The 22,190-nt window shown below is 42.4% G+C and overlaps 1 protein-coding gene across 1 annotated transcript; it reads left to right on the forward strand.

Annotated features, from left to right (window-relative positions):
* Positions 1 to 2,508: 2,508 nt before the first annotated feature.
* Positions 2,509 to 20,211, forward strand: depdc1a (DEP domain containing 1a). Its single transcript, XM_080014219.1, has 11 exons — positions 2,509 to 2,697; positions 3,691 to 3,956; positions 9,688 to 9,844; positions 10,550 to 10,680; positions 10,970 to 11,100; positions 11,573 to 11,620; positions 11,745 to 11,882; positions 14,371 to 14,543; positions 15,403 to 15,579; positions 16,214 to 16,420; positions 18,950 to 20,211. The coding sequence occupies exons 1-11, from the start codon at positions 2,647 to 2,649 to the stop codon at positions 19,070 to 19,072; spliced, it is 1,602 nt and encodes a 533-aa protein (XP_079870345.1). The 5' UTR covers positions 2,509 to 2,646; the 3' UTR covers positions 19,073 to 20,211.
* The last annotated feature ends 1,979 nt before the right edge of the window (positions 20,212 to 22,190 follow it).

A 22,190-nucleotide genomic window follows, 5' to 3' on the forward strand; every position in this document is an offset into this window, starting at 1 on the left:
CTGCACAAATTGCTCCCTCTCCGTGACTAGGCTAGTCAAGGAGTCATCCTTTGGATGACCTGTGGGATGACAAGAGCACAGCATTTCTGTTATACACAAATTAGACCCAATTTGTTTTGGTGTAGGAAAAGGCCTTGCAGCCGTATAGACCCCATGACTGCAAGAACACTCCGAACACAATGCACTGCAGCCACAAGACCACAGAGCAACACCCGTGCACAAACAAGTCCCAGAGAGCACAAAGTGACCATCCACCCCTGAAGCGCACACATAATCCACTTCAGAGGGTGAAAGGCATTTAAACTTGACTCATTCTCTGAAACGATAGGTGGCAGTTGATAGAAAATACTCTTTGAAGAAGGATATAGTAAACGGGGGCTTAGCAAACATTAGACTTTGTTAATGCAGAGGAGGAATTGTTTATGATTGTTTAACCGACAAGTGTCAGAGGTGGGGGACTAAATGAACTATGGAACTGAGTCACAATGTGAAATTATTCTCCCTCATTGCGAAACTGCACATAAACACAAATTCAAAAAAAGTCACCTTTTATTTGTAAAGTGAAAAAGAACTTTAAAAAGACAATATAATCACCAAACCAGAGTGAACTCATGAGCTTTAGAGATTCCATTTCACCGCTTGGTACAGCTCTCTCAAAATCTGAACGATTAAGTTAGAGAAGGTAATGTGGTGCGCAAAAATGATTCAGAAAACAAAAATGACCATCACACAATGAATGAAGGAGAATACACAACGGATCTCCCAATACGCTTTCTCTGGGAGACTGCAGTCTTTGTCTTTTAAAAATAAATGCTCCCTAAATGTGTCCCTAAACAGCTTTGTACCAACATGTGTTAGGTTGGTAATTGGAACTAAGCGCTAAGAAAAACTGAAGGTCCCCATGGAAAATAGATCTATTGTATTGTATTATATTACATTATATTATAATCTAAACCCTTAAGGTACTGTCCTTCCACATATAGTGACCTATCTTCATATGGATGTAACGATTGTTCACATCAACCACTCAATATATTTAGAGATCTTTGTATTAGCTTTGGCTCAATTTTACATATTTGCAAAGACAAATTGAGCTTATTTTCTCGGGGCAACCGCCTGTAAGGAGAGATCTTTAACGGCTTGAGTGGGGACAACAGTTATTGCCATGAAGCATTCAATCAAACACAGTGTACTGTCTCTGACATTTGCATATCTATGGCAGGGGTTGAATCTGGAACCTCAGACCTACAGACCCATCTATGCCTTCTGCGAGAATCTCTCCTCTACTTTAACCCTGCTGTATATCGCTCTCTTTCTTTTGTGCTTTCCATTCAGAGGTAGTGGCGGAGAATCCTTTGTGGTTCCCCCTATAAGTGAAAGAATTAGAGAACTGAATAGACGTCCTGTAGTGTTGCTGACACCCTGACCCCAACCAATCCCTCTGACAAAGGAGACACCTGCCAAAAGGCAGCAAGTATCACCAATACATGGCATTGTGACTTTTTTTTTTTTTCAACAAAAAAGTAACTCACTTGAAAATACCGCATATGTATTTGTACATTTAATTTGAGAAAATGCTATGGAAAAAATACAAAGAAGAATAGGCATCCAGTAGAGGAGGTCTGTGCTGAAGTGTAAGTACCATAACTTGCCAAATAAATTGAAGAGATTAATTACTCTGGGATGAGTGAAACATATTAGTTACTTTTATAATGCTGATAATCTTATTCTCTGGTAATATGGTGCAAAAAGTTGAGAAAATGTTACTGATTGAGGCACACTACATTGTATAATAAAGGGAAGATGACATTGCCAAAAAAAATTGAATAGTTTACTTCCAACGCCCAAAAAAATTTCAATAGCACCACAACATGAATCTTGAAACATACCCAACCATGCCATTATTAGAAGAAGAAGAAGAAGAAGAAGAAGAAGAAGAACAGAAGAATCTTTATTTGTCACACAGCACACCACACTACAACACACACACACACACACACACACACACACACACACACACACACACACACACACACACACTTTGGATGGTGGCCGGTGAAATGAGGCCTCTGCGTTTCACCCATCCTGGCTTGTCCTTCCTGGGGGGGGGGGGGGGCAGGAGCAGTGGGCAGCATTCGTGGACGGTTGGTTGAATGTCGTGAATGGGGCGGGGGGTGGGGGTATTCTAAAAATATTTATTTAGAAAAGTATTAAAAAAATGTAAAGGAAAATAAATAAAAAACGAATAAATTCAAAAAAAAAAATTGGCTGCGAACCTCCCGCAATTACTTCTCGGATCTCTGCTCGCGTGAACGAGACGTAACAGTGGGCTTCTAGTCGACGTCCCATTGGTTCTCTGGCTCGAGGGGCGTCACGTGATCGCCTTTTCAGTCCAATCACCGAGCAGGCGACCGCGGCTCGTGATTTTGAAAAGATTCGGAATGCACGCACACGCACACGCACACACACACACACACGCACACACACGCGTAGCGAACGGTAGCAGGATGGTGGTGCCTCCGCGACGGAAAAAAAAGCTGATGTCGAATAATTAAAAAAAAGTCATGATTTTGCCAATGTGTATTAACAGTTGCTCGCTGTTTAGGGCGACTTAAACGAGAGTTCTAGGAAAAGGCTTTCGCGACAATGATGGATTCCCACGTTATCACCCCGGGACCCTACAGAGCCACCAAACTGGTAAGCTGTTATTAGCGGAAGTTAGCTTTAAATGCGATGAAGCGTTTAGCAGCGACTAGGTAGAAACCGTTCTTTCTACTGCACAGCTAACTTCAGGTCTTCAGTGGAAATGTAGATTCGTGTCTGTGATGTGCCTTTCCTATTATTGATCATTTCTATATATATGGTATACATTGTCTGTGGACACTTTCTGCTGGTCTTGACCCCCGTCGTATGTCACGTTGTTAAGATTGTTGGCTGGGTGATCGGTGTGTATATCAGAGTCGATGTTGCCCTCTCATCCACACTCTTCAGCAATGCAACACAACATGGCTGTCATTGTTCTGGCCCTACTGAGATAGAGCTTCATCCCTGGACACTGTTTCGCTGCCGTTGACCAACTGGTCTTGGTAATTTGCTGTTCAATCGCCCCTCTAGCTGTGTGGCAATTCTTTCTTTAAGTCTTCATATCAAAAGCTAATATGCTCAGGTTTTATGAAGTCAACAGTACCCAACAATCAACAGTAAAGTTAAAAATATATGTAATATGGCAATGTACAATAGACCTGTTGATACACAATTAAATATAAACCTAACAAGTAACAAAAAAGAATAACTTAAACAAATAAACAAGAAAATGTGGCAATGCACATAAACCTAAACACTAACTCGTCGTCATCTAAATGGACACATTTGCCATCTACAATAAACCTAAGAAGTTAACCTAAAGAGAAACAATGAACAGTAATGACTTGGTAATAAACATGAACCTTATGACAAATGTTGTATAGACTTATAAATTGGAAAGAAAAAAAAAACAATTAAATAAACCTTAAACCTTAAACAGTAAACAAGAATGAATTGGCAATATACAGTAAACCTAGAAGTTAACAGTAGCATTAAAATCAATAAACAGTAAACCTGAAAAATAAACCTAAAATAAGTAGTGAACAATAAGAATTTGTCAATATACAAAGACCTCATCATAAGATAACTCTCTGTCTCTCCCACCAGTGGAATGAGGTCACTCGTTTGTTCAGGTCGGGCATGCCCCTCAGGAAACACCGGCAGAACTTCCGCCTCCACGTCTCCTGCTTCACGGCCACTGCCGCCGTGGACTGGCTACACCAGCTGCTCCGGAGCAACAGCAACTTCGGCCCGGATGTTACCAGGCAACAGACCTTGCAGCTGTTGAAGAAGTTCCTGAAGAACCACGTGGTCGAGGATGTGAAGGGCCGCTGGGGCACGGAGGACTTAGAGGACGGCAACACGCTGTACAGGTAGATTACCGGACCATGCAGCTGAAGAAATGTAGGGATACGGCAATACCGGGAGGGAGGCCCGCGTGAAACGAGGAGAAAAATATTCTTGTGTCATCTCTGTGTGACAATATGAGATGCAATATCAGGTTATTTAACTTAAATACCAGGAACACATTTTTAATTGAATTGGCAGCGTACTTTTTTTCCATATTGGATGAATGGACTCTTGATTTCCTTATGTCGCCTGCATCATTTATCATATGCACTAATTCTGGAAAATCTCTGTGCAAAGTCTATTTAACTGATGGAGACAGTCTGAAGTTGCCAATGTTTCTCATTTCAGCCTCTTTTGAAAAATAATCATGAAATGATGTTTGTCATGATGAATATACCATATACAGGTACATCTCATAAAATTAGAACATCATGAAAAAGTTCAATATTTTTTGTCACTCATTTCAGAAAGTGAAACCCATATATTATATAGAGTCATTACACAGAGTGAAATATTTCAAGCCTTTATTTCTTGAAATTTGAGTGATTGTGGCTATAGATAATGAAAACCCCAAATTCAGTGTCTCAAAATTAGAATATTACATGAGATCAATAAAGAAAGGATATTTTAAACAGAAATGTCAGGCTTCTGAAAAGTATGTTCATTTCTATGCACTCAATACTTGGTTGGGCCTCCTTTTGCATGAATTACTGCATCAATGCGGCGTAGCATGGAGGCGATCAGCCTGTGGCACTGCTCAGGTGTAATGGAAGCCCAGGTTGCTTTGATAGTAGCCTTCAGGTCATCTGCGTTGTTGGGTCTGGTGTCTCTCATCTTCCTCTTGACAATACCCCATAGATTCTCTATGGGGTTCAGATCAGGCGAGTTTGCTGGCCAATCAAGCACAGTCACACCATGGTCATTGAACCAGCTTTTGGTACCTTTGGCAGTGTGGGCAGGTGCCAAGTCCTGCTGGAAATTGAAATCAGCATCTCCATAAAGCTTGTCAGCAGAAGGAAGCATGAAGTGCTGTTACATTTCCGGGTAGATGGCTGTGTTGACTGTGGACTTCAGAAAACACAGTGGACCAACACCAGCAGATGACATGGCAACCCAAATCATCACTGACTGTGGAAACTTCACACTGGACTTCAAGCAATGTGGAGTCTGTGCCTCTCCACCTTTCCTCCAGACTCTGGGACCTTGTTTTCCAAATGACATGTAAAATTTACTTTCATCTGTAAAGAGGATTTTTGGACCACTGAGCAACAGTCCAGTTATTTTTCTCCACAACCCAGGTAAGACGCTTCTGACGTTGTCTCTGGTTCAGGAGTGGCTTGACACGAGGAATGCAACATTTGTAGCCCATGCCTCGGATTCCTTTGTGTGTAGTGGCTCTTTATGCGCTGATTCCAGCCTCAGTCCACTCCTTGTGAATCTCCCCCAAATTCTTGACTGGATTTTGCTTGACAATCCTCTCAAGGCTGCGGTTATCCTTTTTGCTGGTGCACCTTTTCCTACCACATTTTTTCCTTCCACTCAACTTTCTATGAATATGCTTGGATACAGCACTCTGTGAACAAGCAGCGTCTTTAGCAATGACCTTTTGTGGCTTACCCTCCTTGTGGAGAGCGTCAATGACTGTCTTCTGGACATCTGTCAAGTCAGCAGTCTTCCCCATGATTGTGTAGCCTACTGACCCAGACTGAGAGACCATTTAATGGCTCAGGAAACCTTTGCAGGGGTTTTGAGTTAATTAGCTGGTTAGGGTGTGACACCATGACTTTCCAGTATTGTACTTTTTCACAACATTCTCATCTTATGAGACACTGAATTTTGGGTTTTCATTATCTATAGCTACAATCATCAAAATTTCAAGAAATAAAGGCTTCACTCTACGTGTAATGAATGTATATAATATATGGGTTTCATTTTCTGAAACGAGTGACAAAAAATATTGAACTTTTTCATGATATTCTAATTTTGTGTGTGTGTGTGTGTGTGTGTGTGTGTGTGTGTGTGTGTGTGTGTGTGTGTGTGTGTGTGTGTGTGTGTGTGTGTGTGTATTTATTCATAATTACAGGATGTATATCCTGGTCATTATACCATATTATGTTCATTACCATAGTTAAATGTCTCTTGTCACCACTGGACCCCAACAGAACTACATTCTTTTTGATATCTACTTCTCTGCATTCACATTTTTTATCAAAAACACAAATTTTCATTGTTCTTAGTGAACTCTTTCCATGTGTCCTCAGTGTCTCTGCTCATTTTTATTAAAATAGACCTATTATGCTCCTTTTCACCAAGTTAATATATGGTCTCTAAGGTCCCCAAAACATGTTTTTAATTTTTTTTGCTGAAAATACCACTCAGATTATGCATTCGAGCCATTGAAACATGCGTTCAATCTCTGAAAACAGGCTGTTTCAGTGGGAGGAGGCACCCTCCTGAGGCCCCTAGTTCTACATTTCATTTACATTTAGTCATTTAGCAGACGCTTTTATCCAAAGCGACTTACAAGGGAGAATAACATTCAAGCTACATTGCGACAGAGATTAGTGTAACAACAACATTAGTGTAACAATAAATACTGCACGGTGGTGCTAAGTAATTGTAGGTTAGGACAGGAGGTACTCACTGAAGAGCTGGGTCTTCAAGTGCTTCTTAAAGACAGAGAGGGAGGTCCCCGCTCTGGTCATTTTTGGCAGCTCGTTCCACCAACCTGGAACTACAAATGAGAATAGCCTGGATTGCCGTGGCTGTATGGCCGGCAGAGCCAGGCGATGCTCATTTGACGTGCGCAGCATCCGGGGGGCAACATGTGCTCTTACAAGAGCATTTAAGTAGGTGGGAGCATTCCCAGCAATCACTCTGTAGGCCAGCATAAGAGACTTGAACTTGATGCGAGCGGCTACAGGTAACCAGTGGAGCTCGATGAGCAGCGGAGTGACATGTGCCCTCTTTGGCTGGTTGAGGACCAGTCACACCGCCGCATTCTGTATCATCTGTAGTGGCTTCACCGCACAGGCCGGCAAGCCTGTTAAGAGGGCGTTGCAGTAGTCGAGACGGGACATCACCAAGGTTTGTACCAGCAGTTGAGTGGCATATTGGGTCAGGTACGGCCTGACTTTTTGGATGTTGAGTAGTGCGAAGCGGCAGGACCGGGAGACGGCGGCAACATGGTCCGAGAATGTCAGTTGGTCATCAATAATGACACCTAGATTCCTTGCAGCCTTGGTAGGAACAAGAGATAGAGAGTCGATTTTAATATCAATGTTGTGATAAATACCTTGTTTGGCCGGGAAGACCAGCAGTTCCGTTTTCGCCAGATTTAGTTGAAGATGATAATCCTTCATCTATGTGGATATGTCAGTGAGACAATCCGAGATCCGCGTCGAGACAGTGGGGTCGTCGGGCGGGAAGGACAGATAGAGTTGAGTATCATCCGCATCCGTGATATGAAAAGCCATGTGAGCGGATGATCGGGCCCAGTGAGGTGGTGTATATGGCAAAGAGGAGAGGTCCCAGCACCGAGCCTTGGGGCACCCCTGTGGTGAGGTTGTGAGGCACAGACAGCTGGCTTTGCCATGTCACACTGAACGAGCGCCCAGTAAGGTAAGATTCGAACCAGGAAAGTGCACTGCCCGTTATGCCCATGCTTGAGAGTATGGACAGGAGTATGCAATGATTGACAGTGTCAAAAGCAGCTGATAAGTCTAGCAGAATGAGAACCGAGGATTTGGCAGCAGCTCTAGCAGTTTTTAAGGCCTCTGTCACAGACAACAGGGCTGTTTCGGTGGAGTGACCACTTTTGAAGCCAGATTGAAGTGTATCGAGAAGAATGTTTCTTGACAGGTATTCTGTTACCTGTCTAGAGACCGCCCTCTCTAAGGTTTTGGAAAGGAGTGGGAGGAGAGAGACCGGCCGATAGTTTTCTACTTGATTGGGATCGAGTGAGGGTTTTTTGAGCAGTGGTGCTACCCGAGATGCTTTGATATGGCTTGAAGGAGGTTAGATGGGATCGGATCTAGTGGACAGGTTGTAGGACGGCTACATGTTAGTAGTTTAGATACCTCACTTTCAGCGAGCGGGGTGAAACCAGGGAACGATGAGCCTAGGGCTGGAGAAGACAGGTTGTGAGTAAGTTGTTTAGTGAATTGGCTGCTGATGGCTGTCACTTTGTTAGTAAAAGAGGAGGCAAGGCAGTCGGCAGTGAGGTTAGTAGCTGGGGGAGGTGGTGGAGGGTAAAGCAGAGACTTGAAGATGGAAAAAACTTACATGTGTCTGTGGCACTGTTGATCCTATCGTTGAAGAAGGCCTTCTTAGCAGCAGTGATGCTGGAAGAGAAGGAGGACAGCAGTGTCTGGTAGCTAGCAAGATCCTCAATTGTTTTGGATTTGTGCCATTTCCTCTCGGCTGCTCTGAGGTCAGTGCGCGTTGTCCGGAGGGTGTCAGTCAGCCAAGGGTGCGACTGGGTTGAACGAGCAGGTCTGGTGGATAGTGGACACAGGCTATCCAGACATGAGCTCAAGGTGGAGCAGAGGGAGTCAGTGGCATCATTTACCTGCAGAGAGGAGAAAGTGCCGTGGGGTAGAAGAGAAGAGGAGAGCACAGAGGAGAAGTGGGTGGGAGACAAGTTGCGGAGATTGCTGCGGATAGTAACCATGGGTGGGGAGGTGGGGGGTTGTTTTGGTTCTGTGAGCCAATGGGGTTTGAGCACAAGTTCCTGGTTCTGTGAGCCAATGGCGTTTGAGCATGGCTTCCGGGATAACTCGTATTTTCTCTGTAACTTTCACTGATTTCAACTAATAGTCTTGTCAGCATCCTGTTTCTGAAAAAAATTGAGGCAAGAAATCGCCTTGAGGTCTACAAGACCTAATTTAAAAGTTTGTTCCAACTTTCACCCCTGTGTCCGGAGCAGCGTGGACCTTGGAGTGCCACGGGATATGACGGGGCTTGGGGCTTATTTGTTCCATCCAATTACGGAAATGTTTTAAAGTAACATAAAAACATCTTTGGTTTTGTTTGGAGAAACGCAGAGGGGATCACGCACTGCAGCCTACAATACAGTCCTACCGTGGACACACACACACATACAGAAAGGAACACACAGCACAATTATCTTTTTAAATACTTACATTTATCCCGTCTGCAGTTTTGTCATGGACAGTTGGTATTAATTCCTCTTTCTTTTTAAAAGATTTGCGGTGGTCTCTGCAGCCAACAGAGCATTTCCCATGATAAGCGCTAAGCTTTGATGCTAGCGGTTCTGGCGTGGGTGGAGTTACTCAGATGGAGGGCGGTTCTAATTCTAATGACTCTCTGTGACATGTAGGAGGGCAGAAAAACTGAACGGCTTGTTTTTGGACATGTTTTCTGAAACAGACAGCTCACAATAAACTGACTGGGTGGTTTTGTATAAAAATGTGTGTGTTAGTAGACACCTCAGAGACCCCAATGTATGTGCACAAGCATTAGAAAAGTGAGTTCTGCATAATAGGTCCCCTTTAACTGTACAACCAGTGTTCATAGAGTTGCCTGTGAACAGATAATTGGTTTGTATGCCTAATGTTTAGCGAGGCACAGCCAGGAATGATGTCATTTTGATGTCATTAACCTAATTAATCACCAGGAATTAAGAGCCATTTCATGCCAAAGATGAAAAAAGCCAAACACACAACGATAAGAATAGCATCCCTACCCATCTCAAATTGGGTGCTTATCTTGTTTTCCTTTTTGTTTCCCCAGGTTTCCGTCAACCTCTCCATTGAAGCCCATCCCCTGCCCAACTCCCAAGCCCAAGCCAACTTCAACCCCTGGTTCCATTAAGAGGAGTCTTTCCATCAGGGACAAGGAGGGTTTCTTCAGGTTCAGGGCCGTCAAGAAGCAGAACAAGGAGACACAGGTGAGTCGAGCCTCCTTTGCACCGATTTGGTCAAATCTCCCAATTCACAACATCTGACACATGGAAATATTTGAAGGTAACAATTACACTGCTGGTGGCCAGAAACAAGTGAAATAAAAGAGCGGGCACAGACAATAACCAACGACTGCTGTCAACATGCATGTATGCCATGTTTAAGTGGAGCCAGAGCTTGTTGCTTAATTAATGTAGCCTTACAATTTTGATCTTACGAAACAAGAGTTAAGCTTCCACTCTTAAAAAAAAAAAAAATGTAACTGGGATAAAGAAAAGATTATGGCACAGCGATTGAAAGAATATCGTGACTATGATATTAAAATATTGTGACTATAATTCACACACGACCCAGTTGGCGCTAACGTTTGTTGTTGCTGCAATAACATAGCAAGTACAGTTTTCGAAAATCGTTTCTTTCTGTAATTCAACATTGTCAACATTTTAAATCTCTACGAATGGAAAATGTTATTTGAACATAACCTTAATTTAGCAGATCATTTAAACAAAATAATTTTACAAATTGTTTATTTATTTACATATTTAGGCCTTTTTAATGTTGGGTGTATACATTTCTGTAAAACCCACGCAGAGACGATGTAATCTTCCATTTTGTAATCTGTAAGTGCAATTTAAATGGATATTTCTAGGTCATTATTGCTTTGTAACATTCCATTTATTTTGCCCTTCCAGGAAAACATAGACCCCACCATCCAAGCACAAGCCGAAGATGCGAGTCATCCAATTGGAGAGCAGCAGGCGCACCAACGAGAACTAACCAAGGAAGATGAACAGGAAGTCTGGAGGCACATCACCCTGACCCAGTATGGAAGAAAATCAGACACCCTACATTTGCAGAAGTTTTGGTCAAAACAAATATAGTGCCATGAGGACTTTTTGGAATTTAGTTTAGTTTTTATTTTTTTATTTTATTTTTTTAGACTAAATCTCTTAAGTGAATTTGCAATTAACCCTTTTGTATTGAGTCCTGAATTCGTCGTGAACACAAGGAAAATACTATGTTGCTGAAACGGGATGTGTGGGCACACCCTATTAAACAGGACAAAAACTGTGCACTGAATGTCTCCGTGGCTTGTTGCTGTTGTGTCTCAGTCTACAGAAAATCCTGGGACTTGTCTCCCTGGAAGAGGTTTTGGACCAGCGTCATGTCAACCCCCAGAACATCATCCACAACATGACCATGGTCAACAAGCACGGAGTAGTTTCACTGGATGATAAGACCAGTAGGTTTTATTTTGCTTTCCAATCAGCTTTGCTGAACTGTCTGCCAGTCATTCAATACTTTCATTTTCACTGGCTGTGTAAGTGATTGCTTTTGTGTTTTGTTTTTCTATTGTATTTAGTATTCTATAACTCTTTTATAATGATGCACAATAGGTAGGGAATGGCTCAGCCATAGGAATGGGTTCAATGTCTGAAGCCATTAAAGACAGAAGTAATCATTTATGCGCAGTGAGAATCTGCAGCAGAGTGGTAAGCTTCTCAGTAATAAATCATTCAGTAAGGTAAAAATAGTTATAAATGATAAGAACCAATATTTTAAGGCCTGGGTTAAAAACTGACAAAACTTTCTATTAAGCACTATGGAGATGGGGACAAAAACTAACTTTATAGCATTAACATATATGTTATTGTGTATGCATGGTTTTGGCTTTTATCTGGGCTTTGAGTTAACCTTAACAATCATCCCTCTAGATGACCTCCCTCACTGGGTGTTATCTGCCATGAAGAGCCTGGCCAACTGTGAGTAGGACCAATAGCTTTTCCATACCCAAATACTTGTTGTCTGACTTTGAGGTGTGTGCTAATGACATAGTTTAGCCAGGACAACCAGCCGTTGATTTGAATGTATTTATTTCCCATTCAGGGCCAAAGTATGACAGTGGGCAACCGTCCTATCCTGGATTTGAAAGAGACGTCTTCAAGAACGTTTCTGACTATTTCTACAGCCTCCCACAGCCACTGCTCACATACCAGCTTTATGAATTGTTTATCAATGTCCTGGGTGGGTACTATGCAGACCGTAACTTCTAGGGATGCACCGATTGTAAAATTCTGGGCAGATGCTTATGTTTAAAATAACCATTTGGCCGAGCCAATTTTTTATTTTTTTGCTTAAAGAATTTTAAACTTAACATTATTAAATATCAGTATCAACAGCCTCGGTCAAACAAATTTTGGTATCGGCCCTTAAAAACCTATATCGGTTGAATTCTAGAGTGTGTGTGTGTGTCTGTGTGGGGGTACTGCACCTCCTCTTATTCTCATATCTTAGACTGATATGTCTTGCTAAAGGCCCCAATTTAATATTTGTGTTCATGTACATTGCAGTCAGATTACATTTGATATGAATATTATGTGTATCAACCAAGATGATTACTGATAAGGCATCATACAGTCGTCCTTTCAGCTATACTAAAGTTGATGTTTTTAATTGGTACTTCTAACAATGGCTGATATTTACTACGCACTCACACTCACTACTGTTTTGGTGGTTGTCCCTCATGTTGAGTCCTTGTGTGTTGGGTCCAGTGCAACTTTGTGTGTATATGTTTGTGTGTGCACGACATGCTTGTCGTGTGTGGTATATCTGGTCCACTTATGGTCCAGCATGTTTAATTCTGGTTTTGGTTTGCACTGACTAACCCAGCCCCCTCTGTTTGTCTGTCTGCCTGCACTGACACCCTGTTTGCAATATCTTTCTCTCTCTCTGTCTCTGCTTCACATCAGTGTTGTGTGGGTACGTCGCAGCACCGTCTAGAACCCAGCGGGGGAAGCGCAAGATGCCCTACCCCCCGTCCTTCCCGCCGCCCGCCAAGGCGTCTTTCCGTTCCACCGAGTGTCTCCTCCTCTCACTGATCAGACAGGGCTCGTGTGATGAGATCGACTCGCCTATGAAAGAGGTGGTCAGCACCAAGATCCCATCACAGCTCAAGTCTCTAAAGAGAGGCGTGGCCTGGCGCCGAGCCAGCGTCTGTGACAGCCAGCTGGGTGGGAGCTGCCTGGGTCTAGTCCAGTCCAGAAGTTCACTGAACACCACGGCACCTTGTCCCCGAAGTTGCTCAATGGACACTGTTCTGAGTGACTCGACCTCTCTCTCCCAGCAGCTAGTTTCCAACGCCAGCCTAGCGTCCGATCTCCGTGGTGATGACGCGACACCTCCACATATTAACCTTAGCCAGGACCAAAGCAAAGCAACGTCGACATTAACGCTCTCCCACTGCGAGTTGATACCGCCACAAGGTGGGGCCACCAGAAACAGGCTGTCTGTCGCCCCCGTGACCGCGCTGTCGACCGTCCGACGGTCCCGTCCCCTGCGACCACAGAGTGTTGGAAGCTGCCTGGACATCGTCATGGAGACCCACGAGGAGACCGGTTGGAGGAGTTGCGGCAACAGCTGCCTGAATGTTCCCACCTCATCCTCCCGCTCCTCCCTTCGCGTTCCCTCGCCTGCGTCATCTGACGGGTCCCGACTGGCCTCTGCCGCTGCCTCCAGCCTCTGGTCCCTTCACAGTGCTGCTACCAGCTCGGCTCCCACTGTTGCCCGGCGCTGTCACAGCTCTATGGACCTCTCCTGGTCAAACCACACATCGCTGGTCAAACCGGCTGTCTGTTTGCCCGTCGGCTCCTCTCAAACCCCCCAGTCGCACCTCGGAAACAGTAAGAGCCCCCCACCCACTCCCTGCCTTCTGCCTGTCTGCCTGGCTATTTGCCTGTTGATGCTTATCTAATACGACTAACATGTAACACTTATCCATTCCTGGTGCTATAGATTTGGCCTGTTGAAGTGACTACAAAATATGTTAAGGGGTTCTAAGAGCCATAATATCACCAAGAGGAGTTCCTTGAGTGCAAAATAGCTAATCAACCATTAGCCAAAATAGAACTGAAAACCGTATTGCATGTGAATCAAATCGTACTGCACTCATATTGATAGAAGATGCCAATGCCAATGGAATAAAAAAAAATTCCATTGTTGCAGTCTAATCATCCATCAATTTATCCCTTCATCCATTCACACCTTGTGAATGCCATGTAGCGGTGATGGATGAATGCAGCATCTCATAGTGAAAACTTTGGGTTTTTCTCTCTTTTTCAATATTAGTTGAAATTATTATACGTATATAAGTCCGTATTTGTGTCTGCTACAGTTGGGAATCGGTGAGAACTGCCCGATTTGTAATTAGGGGATACAATGATTCAGATTCATCATATTCAATATTAAAAGTTAACGAAAATATTGCATTAGCATGAGCCATAATTTTATATACGTCAGATATGCCAAATTTTATTTTAAGGCCAACTTAATAAACATCAATGTGGCCAAATAATAGAAATGTATGACTCGCATGGTACTCACAAATACAATATTTATAAAAATTATATCAATATATTCCCGAATCCAGGATTACGTTTTAGTATCCCCTTGTTTGTGTGTCCATCTCGTGTTTATTTTTATTTTTTTACTGTGCGTGTGCTGTGTGTTTGTTCAGGCCTCATCCAGCCGCAGTGTGAGCGCGTAGCCATCGAGGCCCTGCAGCTCTGCACCCTCCTTCTGCCTCCAGCCTCCCGCAGAAAGCTGCAGCTCCTCATGAGGATGATGTCACGCATCAGCCAGAATGTGGACATGCCACGCCTGCACCACGCCATTGGCACGCGTATCCTGGTAGGCCAAAGAGGGGCTGACTTGTTGAAGCTGATGACGTTTGCCGTGCTTTTCGTGAAATGCTTCACTAACTCGAACCCATGCCAGGTCCTTGAGGTGCTTATTACAAATGATTACAAAAAAGAATTATTGGAATGCCTTGAAACTTAGCCCCCTTCGTGCTGAAGTGGTTGAAAAGTCCTTGGAAAAAATGTGATAGTTGAAAAACTGCCAGATTCCTCCAGGTTTTCTTGATTTAATCGTAACGTGATCAAAATGTTTAGAGAATCTCTTTTCCAGCACAGATTATTTCAGGTAAATGTACATAGTGTTGAAAAACTGTGAATGAAAGAACTTGAATTTAATTTTGTGATGCCAGAATGGACCCTGTATCTATAAAAACAAACTCTAGAGGTTGTTATTTACAACAGTTACAACTATAAGTATACAATTGTAAATGTCTTCTGGAGATAAATTTATATCATCTTTTATAAGTTAAAATTATAGGAAGTCCCATAATACCTTCACGCTTATGTATGTGATGTTCAATATGGACTCGCTTTTTTCTGTGATCGATGGCAATTTCAATATCCATGCATTATTCTTTTTTGTTTCGTTTAGTTTCTTTTCTGTTTCTGTTTCTGTGAGCCCGAAAACTAAAGGTTTATTTTTTTTATTTAGGCTAGGCAAAGGAAAACAAATGAACGTATATAACCTTACGTTCGTACATAAAATAAAAAAGCTTCCAAAAAGGTATTGTTTGGAAACGGCAGAAAAGTATCCGTATTGGCTATTATAGCAATTCCTTTTTGTGTAAAGGTCTGTGTCTCATTTTCCCTAACAGCCTCCCGGTCCCTGTTTTGTTTCTTTTCCCTCCCAGGTGGTGCACACGTTCTCAGGCTGCGTCCTGGGCAGCGCTGAGGAGTGCGACCTGGATGAGCTGCTGGCTACCAGGCTGGTGTCTTTCCTGATGGATCACCAACACAGCATCCTCTCTGTTCCGGAGTATCTGCTGGCTGCTGTTACCGACCACATAGAGTATCTACGCACCATCCAGGTACACAAACACGCACACAATCACAGACCACATTTAAAGGCATGGGTTGACTATTTCTCAATCCAACCCTGGTTCCTATCATTTATATCTGTTCATAGCATCAGAGGCTGAATGCTTTACTATTGAGAGACATTGCTGCAGCTTCTCACTGTACTTGAATGCAGTCCAATGGGGCAAACATCTGAGCTTGGAAAAATAATTAAATTGTCTTATCGAAAAGCGGAAGCTCACAATATACTGTAGTTAGTCTTTTTATGTCACACTGGGAAAAATGGACACATTTTATTTATTGACTCTTGCACTTTCGCAAATAAGCTCTTTTGCAGCTATCAACGCTAAGGTAAGACGGGAAACAGTGAGTTGTGTCGCTTCCTACTGGCAACCTACTGTCGCCAGCATTACACTTTGGATGTACTGTAATGTAATGTACGTTGCAGAAAGTAGTTTCAAATAGAATGTGATATTACCATTATTGAAAACATTTCAGCAAGATTTAATGTTTTGTTTAGTGGGGTTTTTTTGGTTTTTTTGGGGGGGGCCTTCAAGATTGAAGAGGAACCATCATTTTAATAATACCTGGCTTTATCCTTTAAGATCCTCACAAGTTTGATTCACAAACGCCCTCTCCCTATAGCACCCGGCGGGCAGCCTCCATGTCATTGAAGGCGGCGAGCAGGGCAGCCCGCCTGTGCCCCTGTACGCCTTCTGCCACCAGATCAGCAGCGCCGAGTTCGAGAAGCAGAGGGTGGAGTCCTCCCAGAAGGCCATGGCGGAGCTGCTGGAGATCCTGCTGACAGACCAGAGCATCAGTGACAAAGACCGACGCAAGAAGCTCAAGCAGGTAGAAACAGGGGGATGTGCTCCATTCCGGACTTCACACAAAATACAATTTCAATAAGATGTTGATTTTAAAACAATTTTTGGGGAAAAAAAGTTGATTTTACTCTTCTAAAATGTATTCAAATTGGGGCTTTGAAAGTTGACGCATTAACACATGTTCTGTTGCTGGAGAGGCTGCCACTCGCGTCACCACAGATCAATATGGCCATCTGTTGTTGCCTGTTGGGCTTGAGTTTGCAATGTTATTATTTGAGCATATTTTTTTTTTATCTCAAATGCAGTACCTTTTGAGGGTTTTGTTTTTTTTTCTCCAGTAAACCTACATTAACATACATTCCAGATAAACATACGATTTTTCCAATAAACACACAAACCCCAATTCCAATGAAGTTGGGACATTGTGTAAAATGTAAATAAAAACCGAATACAATGATTTGCAAATCCTTTTCAACCTTTTCAAACTGATAAACTTTATTGTTTTTTTGCAAATATTCACTCATTTTGAATTTGATGCCTGCAACAAGTTCCAAAAAAGCTGGGACAGGGGCATGTTTACCACTGTGTTACATCACCTTGCCTTTTAACAACACTAAATAAGCGTTCGGGAACTCAGGACATTAATTTGCTGAAGCTTTATAGGTGGAATTCTTTCCCATTCTTGCTTGATGTACGACTTCAGTTGCTCAACAGTCTGGGGTCTCCATTGTCGTATTTCGCACTTCATAATGGTGGGGACTCGTCGCCCAATGTTCCAGAAGGAACGGGAGGAACTGAACTGAACTGAATGTGCCACCCATTTTCAATGGGAGACAGGTCTGGACTGCAGGCAGGCCAGTTTAGTACCCGCATTCTTTTAGTACGAAACCACGCTGTTGTAACACATGCAGAATGTGGCTTGGCATTGTCTTGCTGAGATAAGCAGGGACATCCCTGAAAAATACATTGCTTGGATGGCAGCATACTGTATGTTGCTCCAAAACCTGTATGTACCTTTCAGCATTAATGGTGCCTTCACAGATGTGCCATGTACTCATGCCATGGGCACAAACACACCCCCATACCATCACAGATGCTGGCTTTTGAACTTTGCGCTGATAACAATCTGGATGGTCCTTTTCCTTTGGCCCCGAGGACACAACGTCCATGATTTCCAAAAACAATTTGAATTGTGGACTTGTCAGACCACAGCAAACTTTTCCACTTTGCATCAGTCCATCTCAGATGAGCTTGGGCCCAGAGAAGCCGGCTGTGTTTCTGGGTGTTGTTGATATATGGCTTTTGCTTTGCATGGTAGAGTTTTAACTTGCACTTGTAGATCTAGCAACGAACTGTGTGAACTGACAATGGTTTTCTGAAGTGTTCCTGAGCCCACATAGTAATATCCTTTACAGAATGATTTTTAATGCAGTGCCGCCTGAGGGGTCGAAGGTCACAGGCATTCGATGTTGCTTTTCGGCCTTGCTGCGCAGAGATTTCTATTTGCTCTCGCAGCTTTTCACAAAGTGGTGAACCTCGCCCCATCCTTGCTTGTGAACGACTGAGCCTTTCGGGGATGCTCCTTTTATACCCAATCATGACACTCACCTGTTTCCAATTAACCTGTTCACCTGTTCAACGGGTGCTTTTTGAGCATTCCTCAACTTTCCCAGTCTTTCGTTGCCCCTGGCCCAGCTTTTTTGGAGCTTGTTGCATGCATCAAATTCAAAATGAGTGAATATTTGCAAAAAAAAAATAAAGTTTATCAGTTTGAACATTAAATATATTTTCCTTGTAGTGTATTTTATTTACATTTTACACAACGTCCCAACTTCATTGGAATTGGGGTTTTTACATTTGTCTAAAGCAAGCATATTTGTCCACTCCCATGTTAAGAGTGTTAAACACTTGAAAAATATCGCTTTATGGTACATTATAAACAGATAAAAAAAAAAGATTATTTTTTACGATTAACTCTGGACAATCATGCGATTAATATTTTAAATATTAATATTTTAAAATATTTTAATCGATTGACAGCCCTAATTTAATTTGAACAATTCTCTCTTTGTAAGGGTCCGGTCAAAATTATTCTTCTTATTATTATTAATAATAATAATAATAATAATAATAATAATAATAATAATAATAATAATAATAATAATCATCATCATCATTTGGGATATCATTTAACATTGTATTTTGTGCAAAGTGTGGAATCTAAGAAGCACCACCATGGCCTTTCAGGGTGGGGGGAGGGAACCATTGTCAAATACAATTTTGCATCATTAACCATCATTTTGTAAACTATTACCACATTTTATCATTTCTTCATTGTAAATTATACGAATTTCAACCATTTATTTTATATATAGCATTCGTATGTAAAAGTGATTAAACAACTCAAAATTCAACAGAAGAACACAAAACGACGATGTTGACAGCGTGCTCATCAATTTATGAAGAACAACACTTTTTGGATTGTTCGTGTCTTAAGTCTGTACCAACCTGCCGCAGTTTGCCATGCTTATATCTTCTCTGGTGGTTCATCTAGTTCCAGAAGCAGTACCCAGACATCTACCACCACAGGGTCCCCTCGGCTGGAGAGAACAAACCAAAGATCAAGCAGCCGCTGCTCAGCATCAGGAAGACCAAAGCTTTCCGCATCAGGAACTAAAGACTGTAGGAATACACGCTGCATTTGTCTGCTTGGACATTTAGCAATTTTGTTTTTCTTTTATGTTGGACTGAGTATGAGTACTGACTACTTACATGGTACTCCGATGCTGACATTTTAAGTTGACGCGATAGGCATATCACTTATTTTATAGACCCTGGGATAATTGTTGCTAGGTTCCAAAAATAACTGAGCTGAAACAGTAACTCAGCAGCTAACTATTGTCTTCAGGCAGTGGAGCATCGATTAACGCACGCCCCAAATTTCAGGTAACGTTTACTGAGGTATATCTATTTTTATTTTTTATTTTTTTTTATCGACTCATCCTCTGCAAACTACAGTACAGGGACTAATTGAGACCTGTATGTTTGCTTTTGATACAAATCTCGGTTTCATGAAGGTAGTGTGTGTTAGCTTGTGTATTTTCGGGAAGCGGTCCCTGCGTTTAGATCCACATCCGAATGCCTCCACATTTCACATTTGTGTTATCGACCTTCTGTTTGACTTAGACTGTGTGCGGCGTGAATGCATGTGTCCATATTTATGTCTTTTGGGAGAAAGAGGGTGACTGACGTCCAAGAATAAAACGTATGGGAGGGAAAAACTTCTAATTGCAGCGCCAACTTTGCTACTTCACAGAAAGAAAATGTTAGATAAAAGTTTTTTTGTTTTGTTTTTAAGTATTTATATGACTATGTTTTTGAGATTTCTGTCATGTTAACTGTTTTTGCTTTTAAAAATGTAACATACTTCTAATTTTAATTTCAAACTAATTTAGTTAGCTTTTCTCATTCTCTCTTTCCATTCATATCCCTGTTACTTTTACCTTTTGCTACTGGTACAAGGGGAGTTATTTGATAGTCAATTATCCTCGGTTATTGTTGTCCTATTATTTTTGATTGTTGTCGCCTTCCCTATCTCAGCCTACGTTTGCACTATGTCGATCTCCCGACAGTTATCAATATTTTATACCAATGGCACGTTTGTCTTCTCACCAAATGGGACAATACAGGAAGCTATAATATCCCTTTAAAACATTTTTCCTCAGCTGCATGAGCCAACAACATTGACTGAGGCAGTGAGCTACTTCCACAAAGAAGCCCACATCAAACATCTCCAGTGTTCTGCCCATTTATTGTTTACTATGCAAGGTCTTGGGTAAATAAACCTTATACAATAACCTTGTCTCTGGCTCCTCTTTGTCTCACAGACTTTTCCTAAGGTGAACAGGGGAAGAAGAAGAAGAAGAATTTTTATTTGTCAAAGATGACCATTGTATTTTTCTGGAATATTTATAATTTGTGACAGATGTACAACTAGTATAATGGGGGCTGTGGCAGACCAAGCGGCATGGTTAAGCCGCGACTGCAGACAACAGCATGGCTTCCCTTCCCACAGCTGCCCCAAATCAGCCGAATCAGCGCCTGTGCGGTGCAGATTGATCTGACTCAGGGCAGGGAGCTTTCTTAATGTTTGTTTGAATGGGATTGGCGCACAGGCTCGTCAGCCAACCAAGAGACAGCGACCTGCCATTCCTCCTGCGCCCAAACGGATTAATGTAGCGTATATGCTTTATCGTTGACCCTTTTGGCCAGCGAGCCTTGTTCCCTTTTATAATAACTCTCGCCATGTCAGCAACCCATGACAAGAAAAACTCAGTCTCACTCCCTTAGGGTTAAGGGAGGGAGATGGGAGTCTTTCTTGTTATGGATGCTACAAGTGTGCAGAGGCTCCCACAGGGGATTATGCTGAAGGAAGACAATAGTCTCTGATATTAGGTCAAATTGGTTGGACAGTTTTCACATGGTTAATCATGCTCCAGTTTGAGTATTCAGTCAATCAATAATGATATTTATTCTTTTATGTCCCAAAATGGAAGGAAACACTTTGGGGAGATATCTATCTATCTATCTATCTCAACATTAAAACCACCACTAATAACCACTAATATTGTGTAGCTCCCCCCTCGTGCTGCCAAAACAGCTCTGACCCATGGAGAAATGGACTCCACAAGACCTCTGAGGGTGTCCTGTGGTATCTGGCACAAAGTTGTTAGCAGCAGATCCTTTATGTCCTTGAAGATGAAAGGATGGGCCCCCATGGATCGGTGTTCCAGCACATCCCACAGATGCTCCATCAGATTGGACCCTAACCCTGCCCGTCCACATGATGTAGAAGATAAGGTGATTCATCAGACCAGGCCACCTTCTTCCATTGCTCCATGGTCCAGTTCTGATGCTCATGTTCCCATTGTAAGGTAGCTCAGGCGGTAGAGCTGGTGGTCTAGTGATCTAAAGGTTGCTGGTTGGATCCCAGGCTCCTCCTGCTAGCATGCTGTAGTGTCCTTGAGCAAGACACTTAACCCCTCATTGCTCCTGATGGCTGCGTCCGTCGGTGTTTGAACAATTGTAAGTCGCTTTGGATAAAAGCGTCTGCTAAATGACTAAAAATGTAAATGTAAATGTAAGGTGCTTTTGGCGGTGGACAGGGGTCAGCATGGACACTGACCATTTGTGGCTATGCAGCCCCATAAAGTGTGTGTTCTGACACCTTTATATCATAGCAGCATTAACTTTTTCACCAGTTTGTGCTACAGAAGCTCTTCTGTGGAATCGAACCAGACAAACTAGACTTCACTCCCCACGTACATCAATGAGCCTTGGGCTGGATCACTTTTGATAGGTACTAACCACTGCATACCGGGAACACCCCACAAGACCTGCTGTTTTGGAGATGCGCTAACCCAGTCGTCTAGCCATCACAGTTTGGCCCTTGTCAAAGTCGCTTGTCCCCCTGCAACTGCCCTGGACAATTATAAATCTCCTGGATCTACATAAACCTGATTTTTTATTTCTTTTTTTTAATAAATGCCCCAGACCATGTGATTTCGAACCAACAAATATTTATTGTACGTTATATTACTATTATTTTAATCGCTTCTGCCCGCAACCTACCTGCAGTTATTCAGAACGTTTATTGCTGACCCTCACCCTTCCAAAAATACAGGTATACCTGCGGGACCTGCGGGTCACGGGTCAACCAGCGAATCACATATATATGTGTGTATATATATTTATATTTTTATTATTATTATTTTATTTTTTCATTTAATGTTTTA

The sequence above is a fragment of the Zeus faber genome, assembly GCF_960531495.2.
Source record: "Zeus faber genome assembly, chromosome: 1".
In the NCBI taxonomy this organism is placed as follows: Eukaryota; Metazoa; Chordata; class Actinopteri; order Zeiformes; family Zeidae; genus Zeus; species Zeus faber.

Bases quoted from the DNA above. Each gene is read 5' to 3' on its own strand.
- depdc1a (XM_080014219.1), top strand. From the start codon at position 2,647: ATGATGGATTCCCACGTTATCACCCCGGGACCCTACAGAGCCACCAAA. The intron at 3,957-9,687 runs GTAGATTACCGG...TTGTTTCCCCAG, and splicing joins GACGGCAACACGCTGTACAG to GTTTCCGTCAACCTCTCCAT. The intron at 16,421-18,949 runs GTAGAAACAGGG...TGGTTCATCTAG, and splicing joins GACGCAAGAAGCTCAAGCAG to TTCCAGAAGCAGTACCCAGA.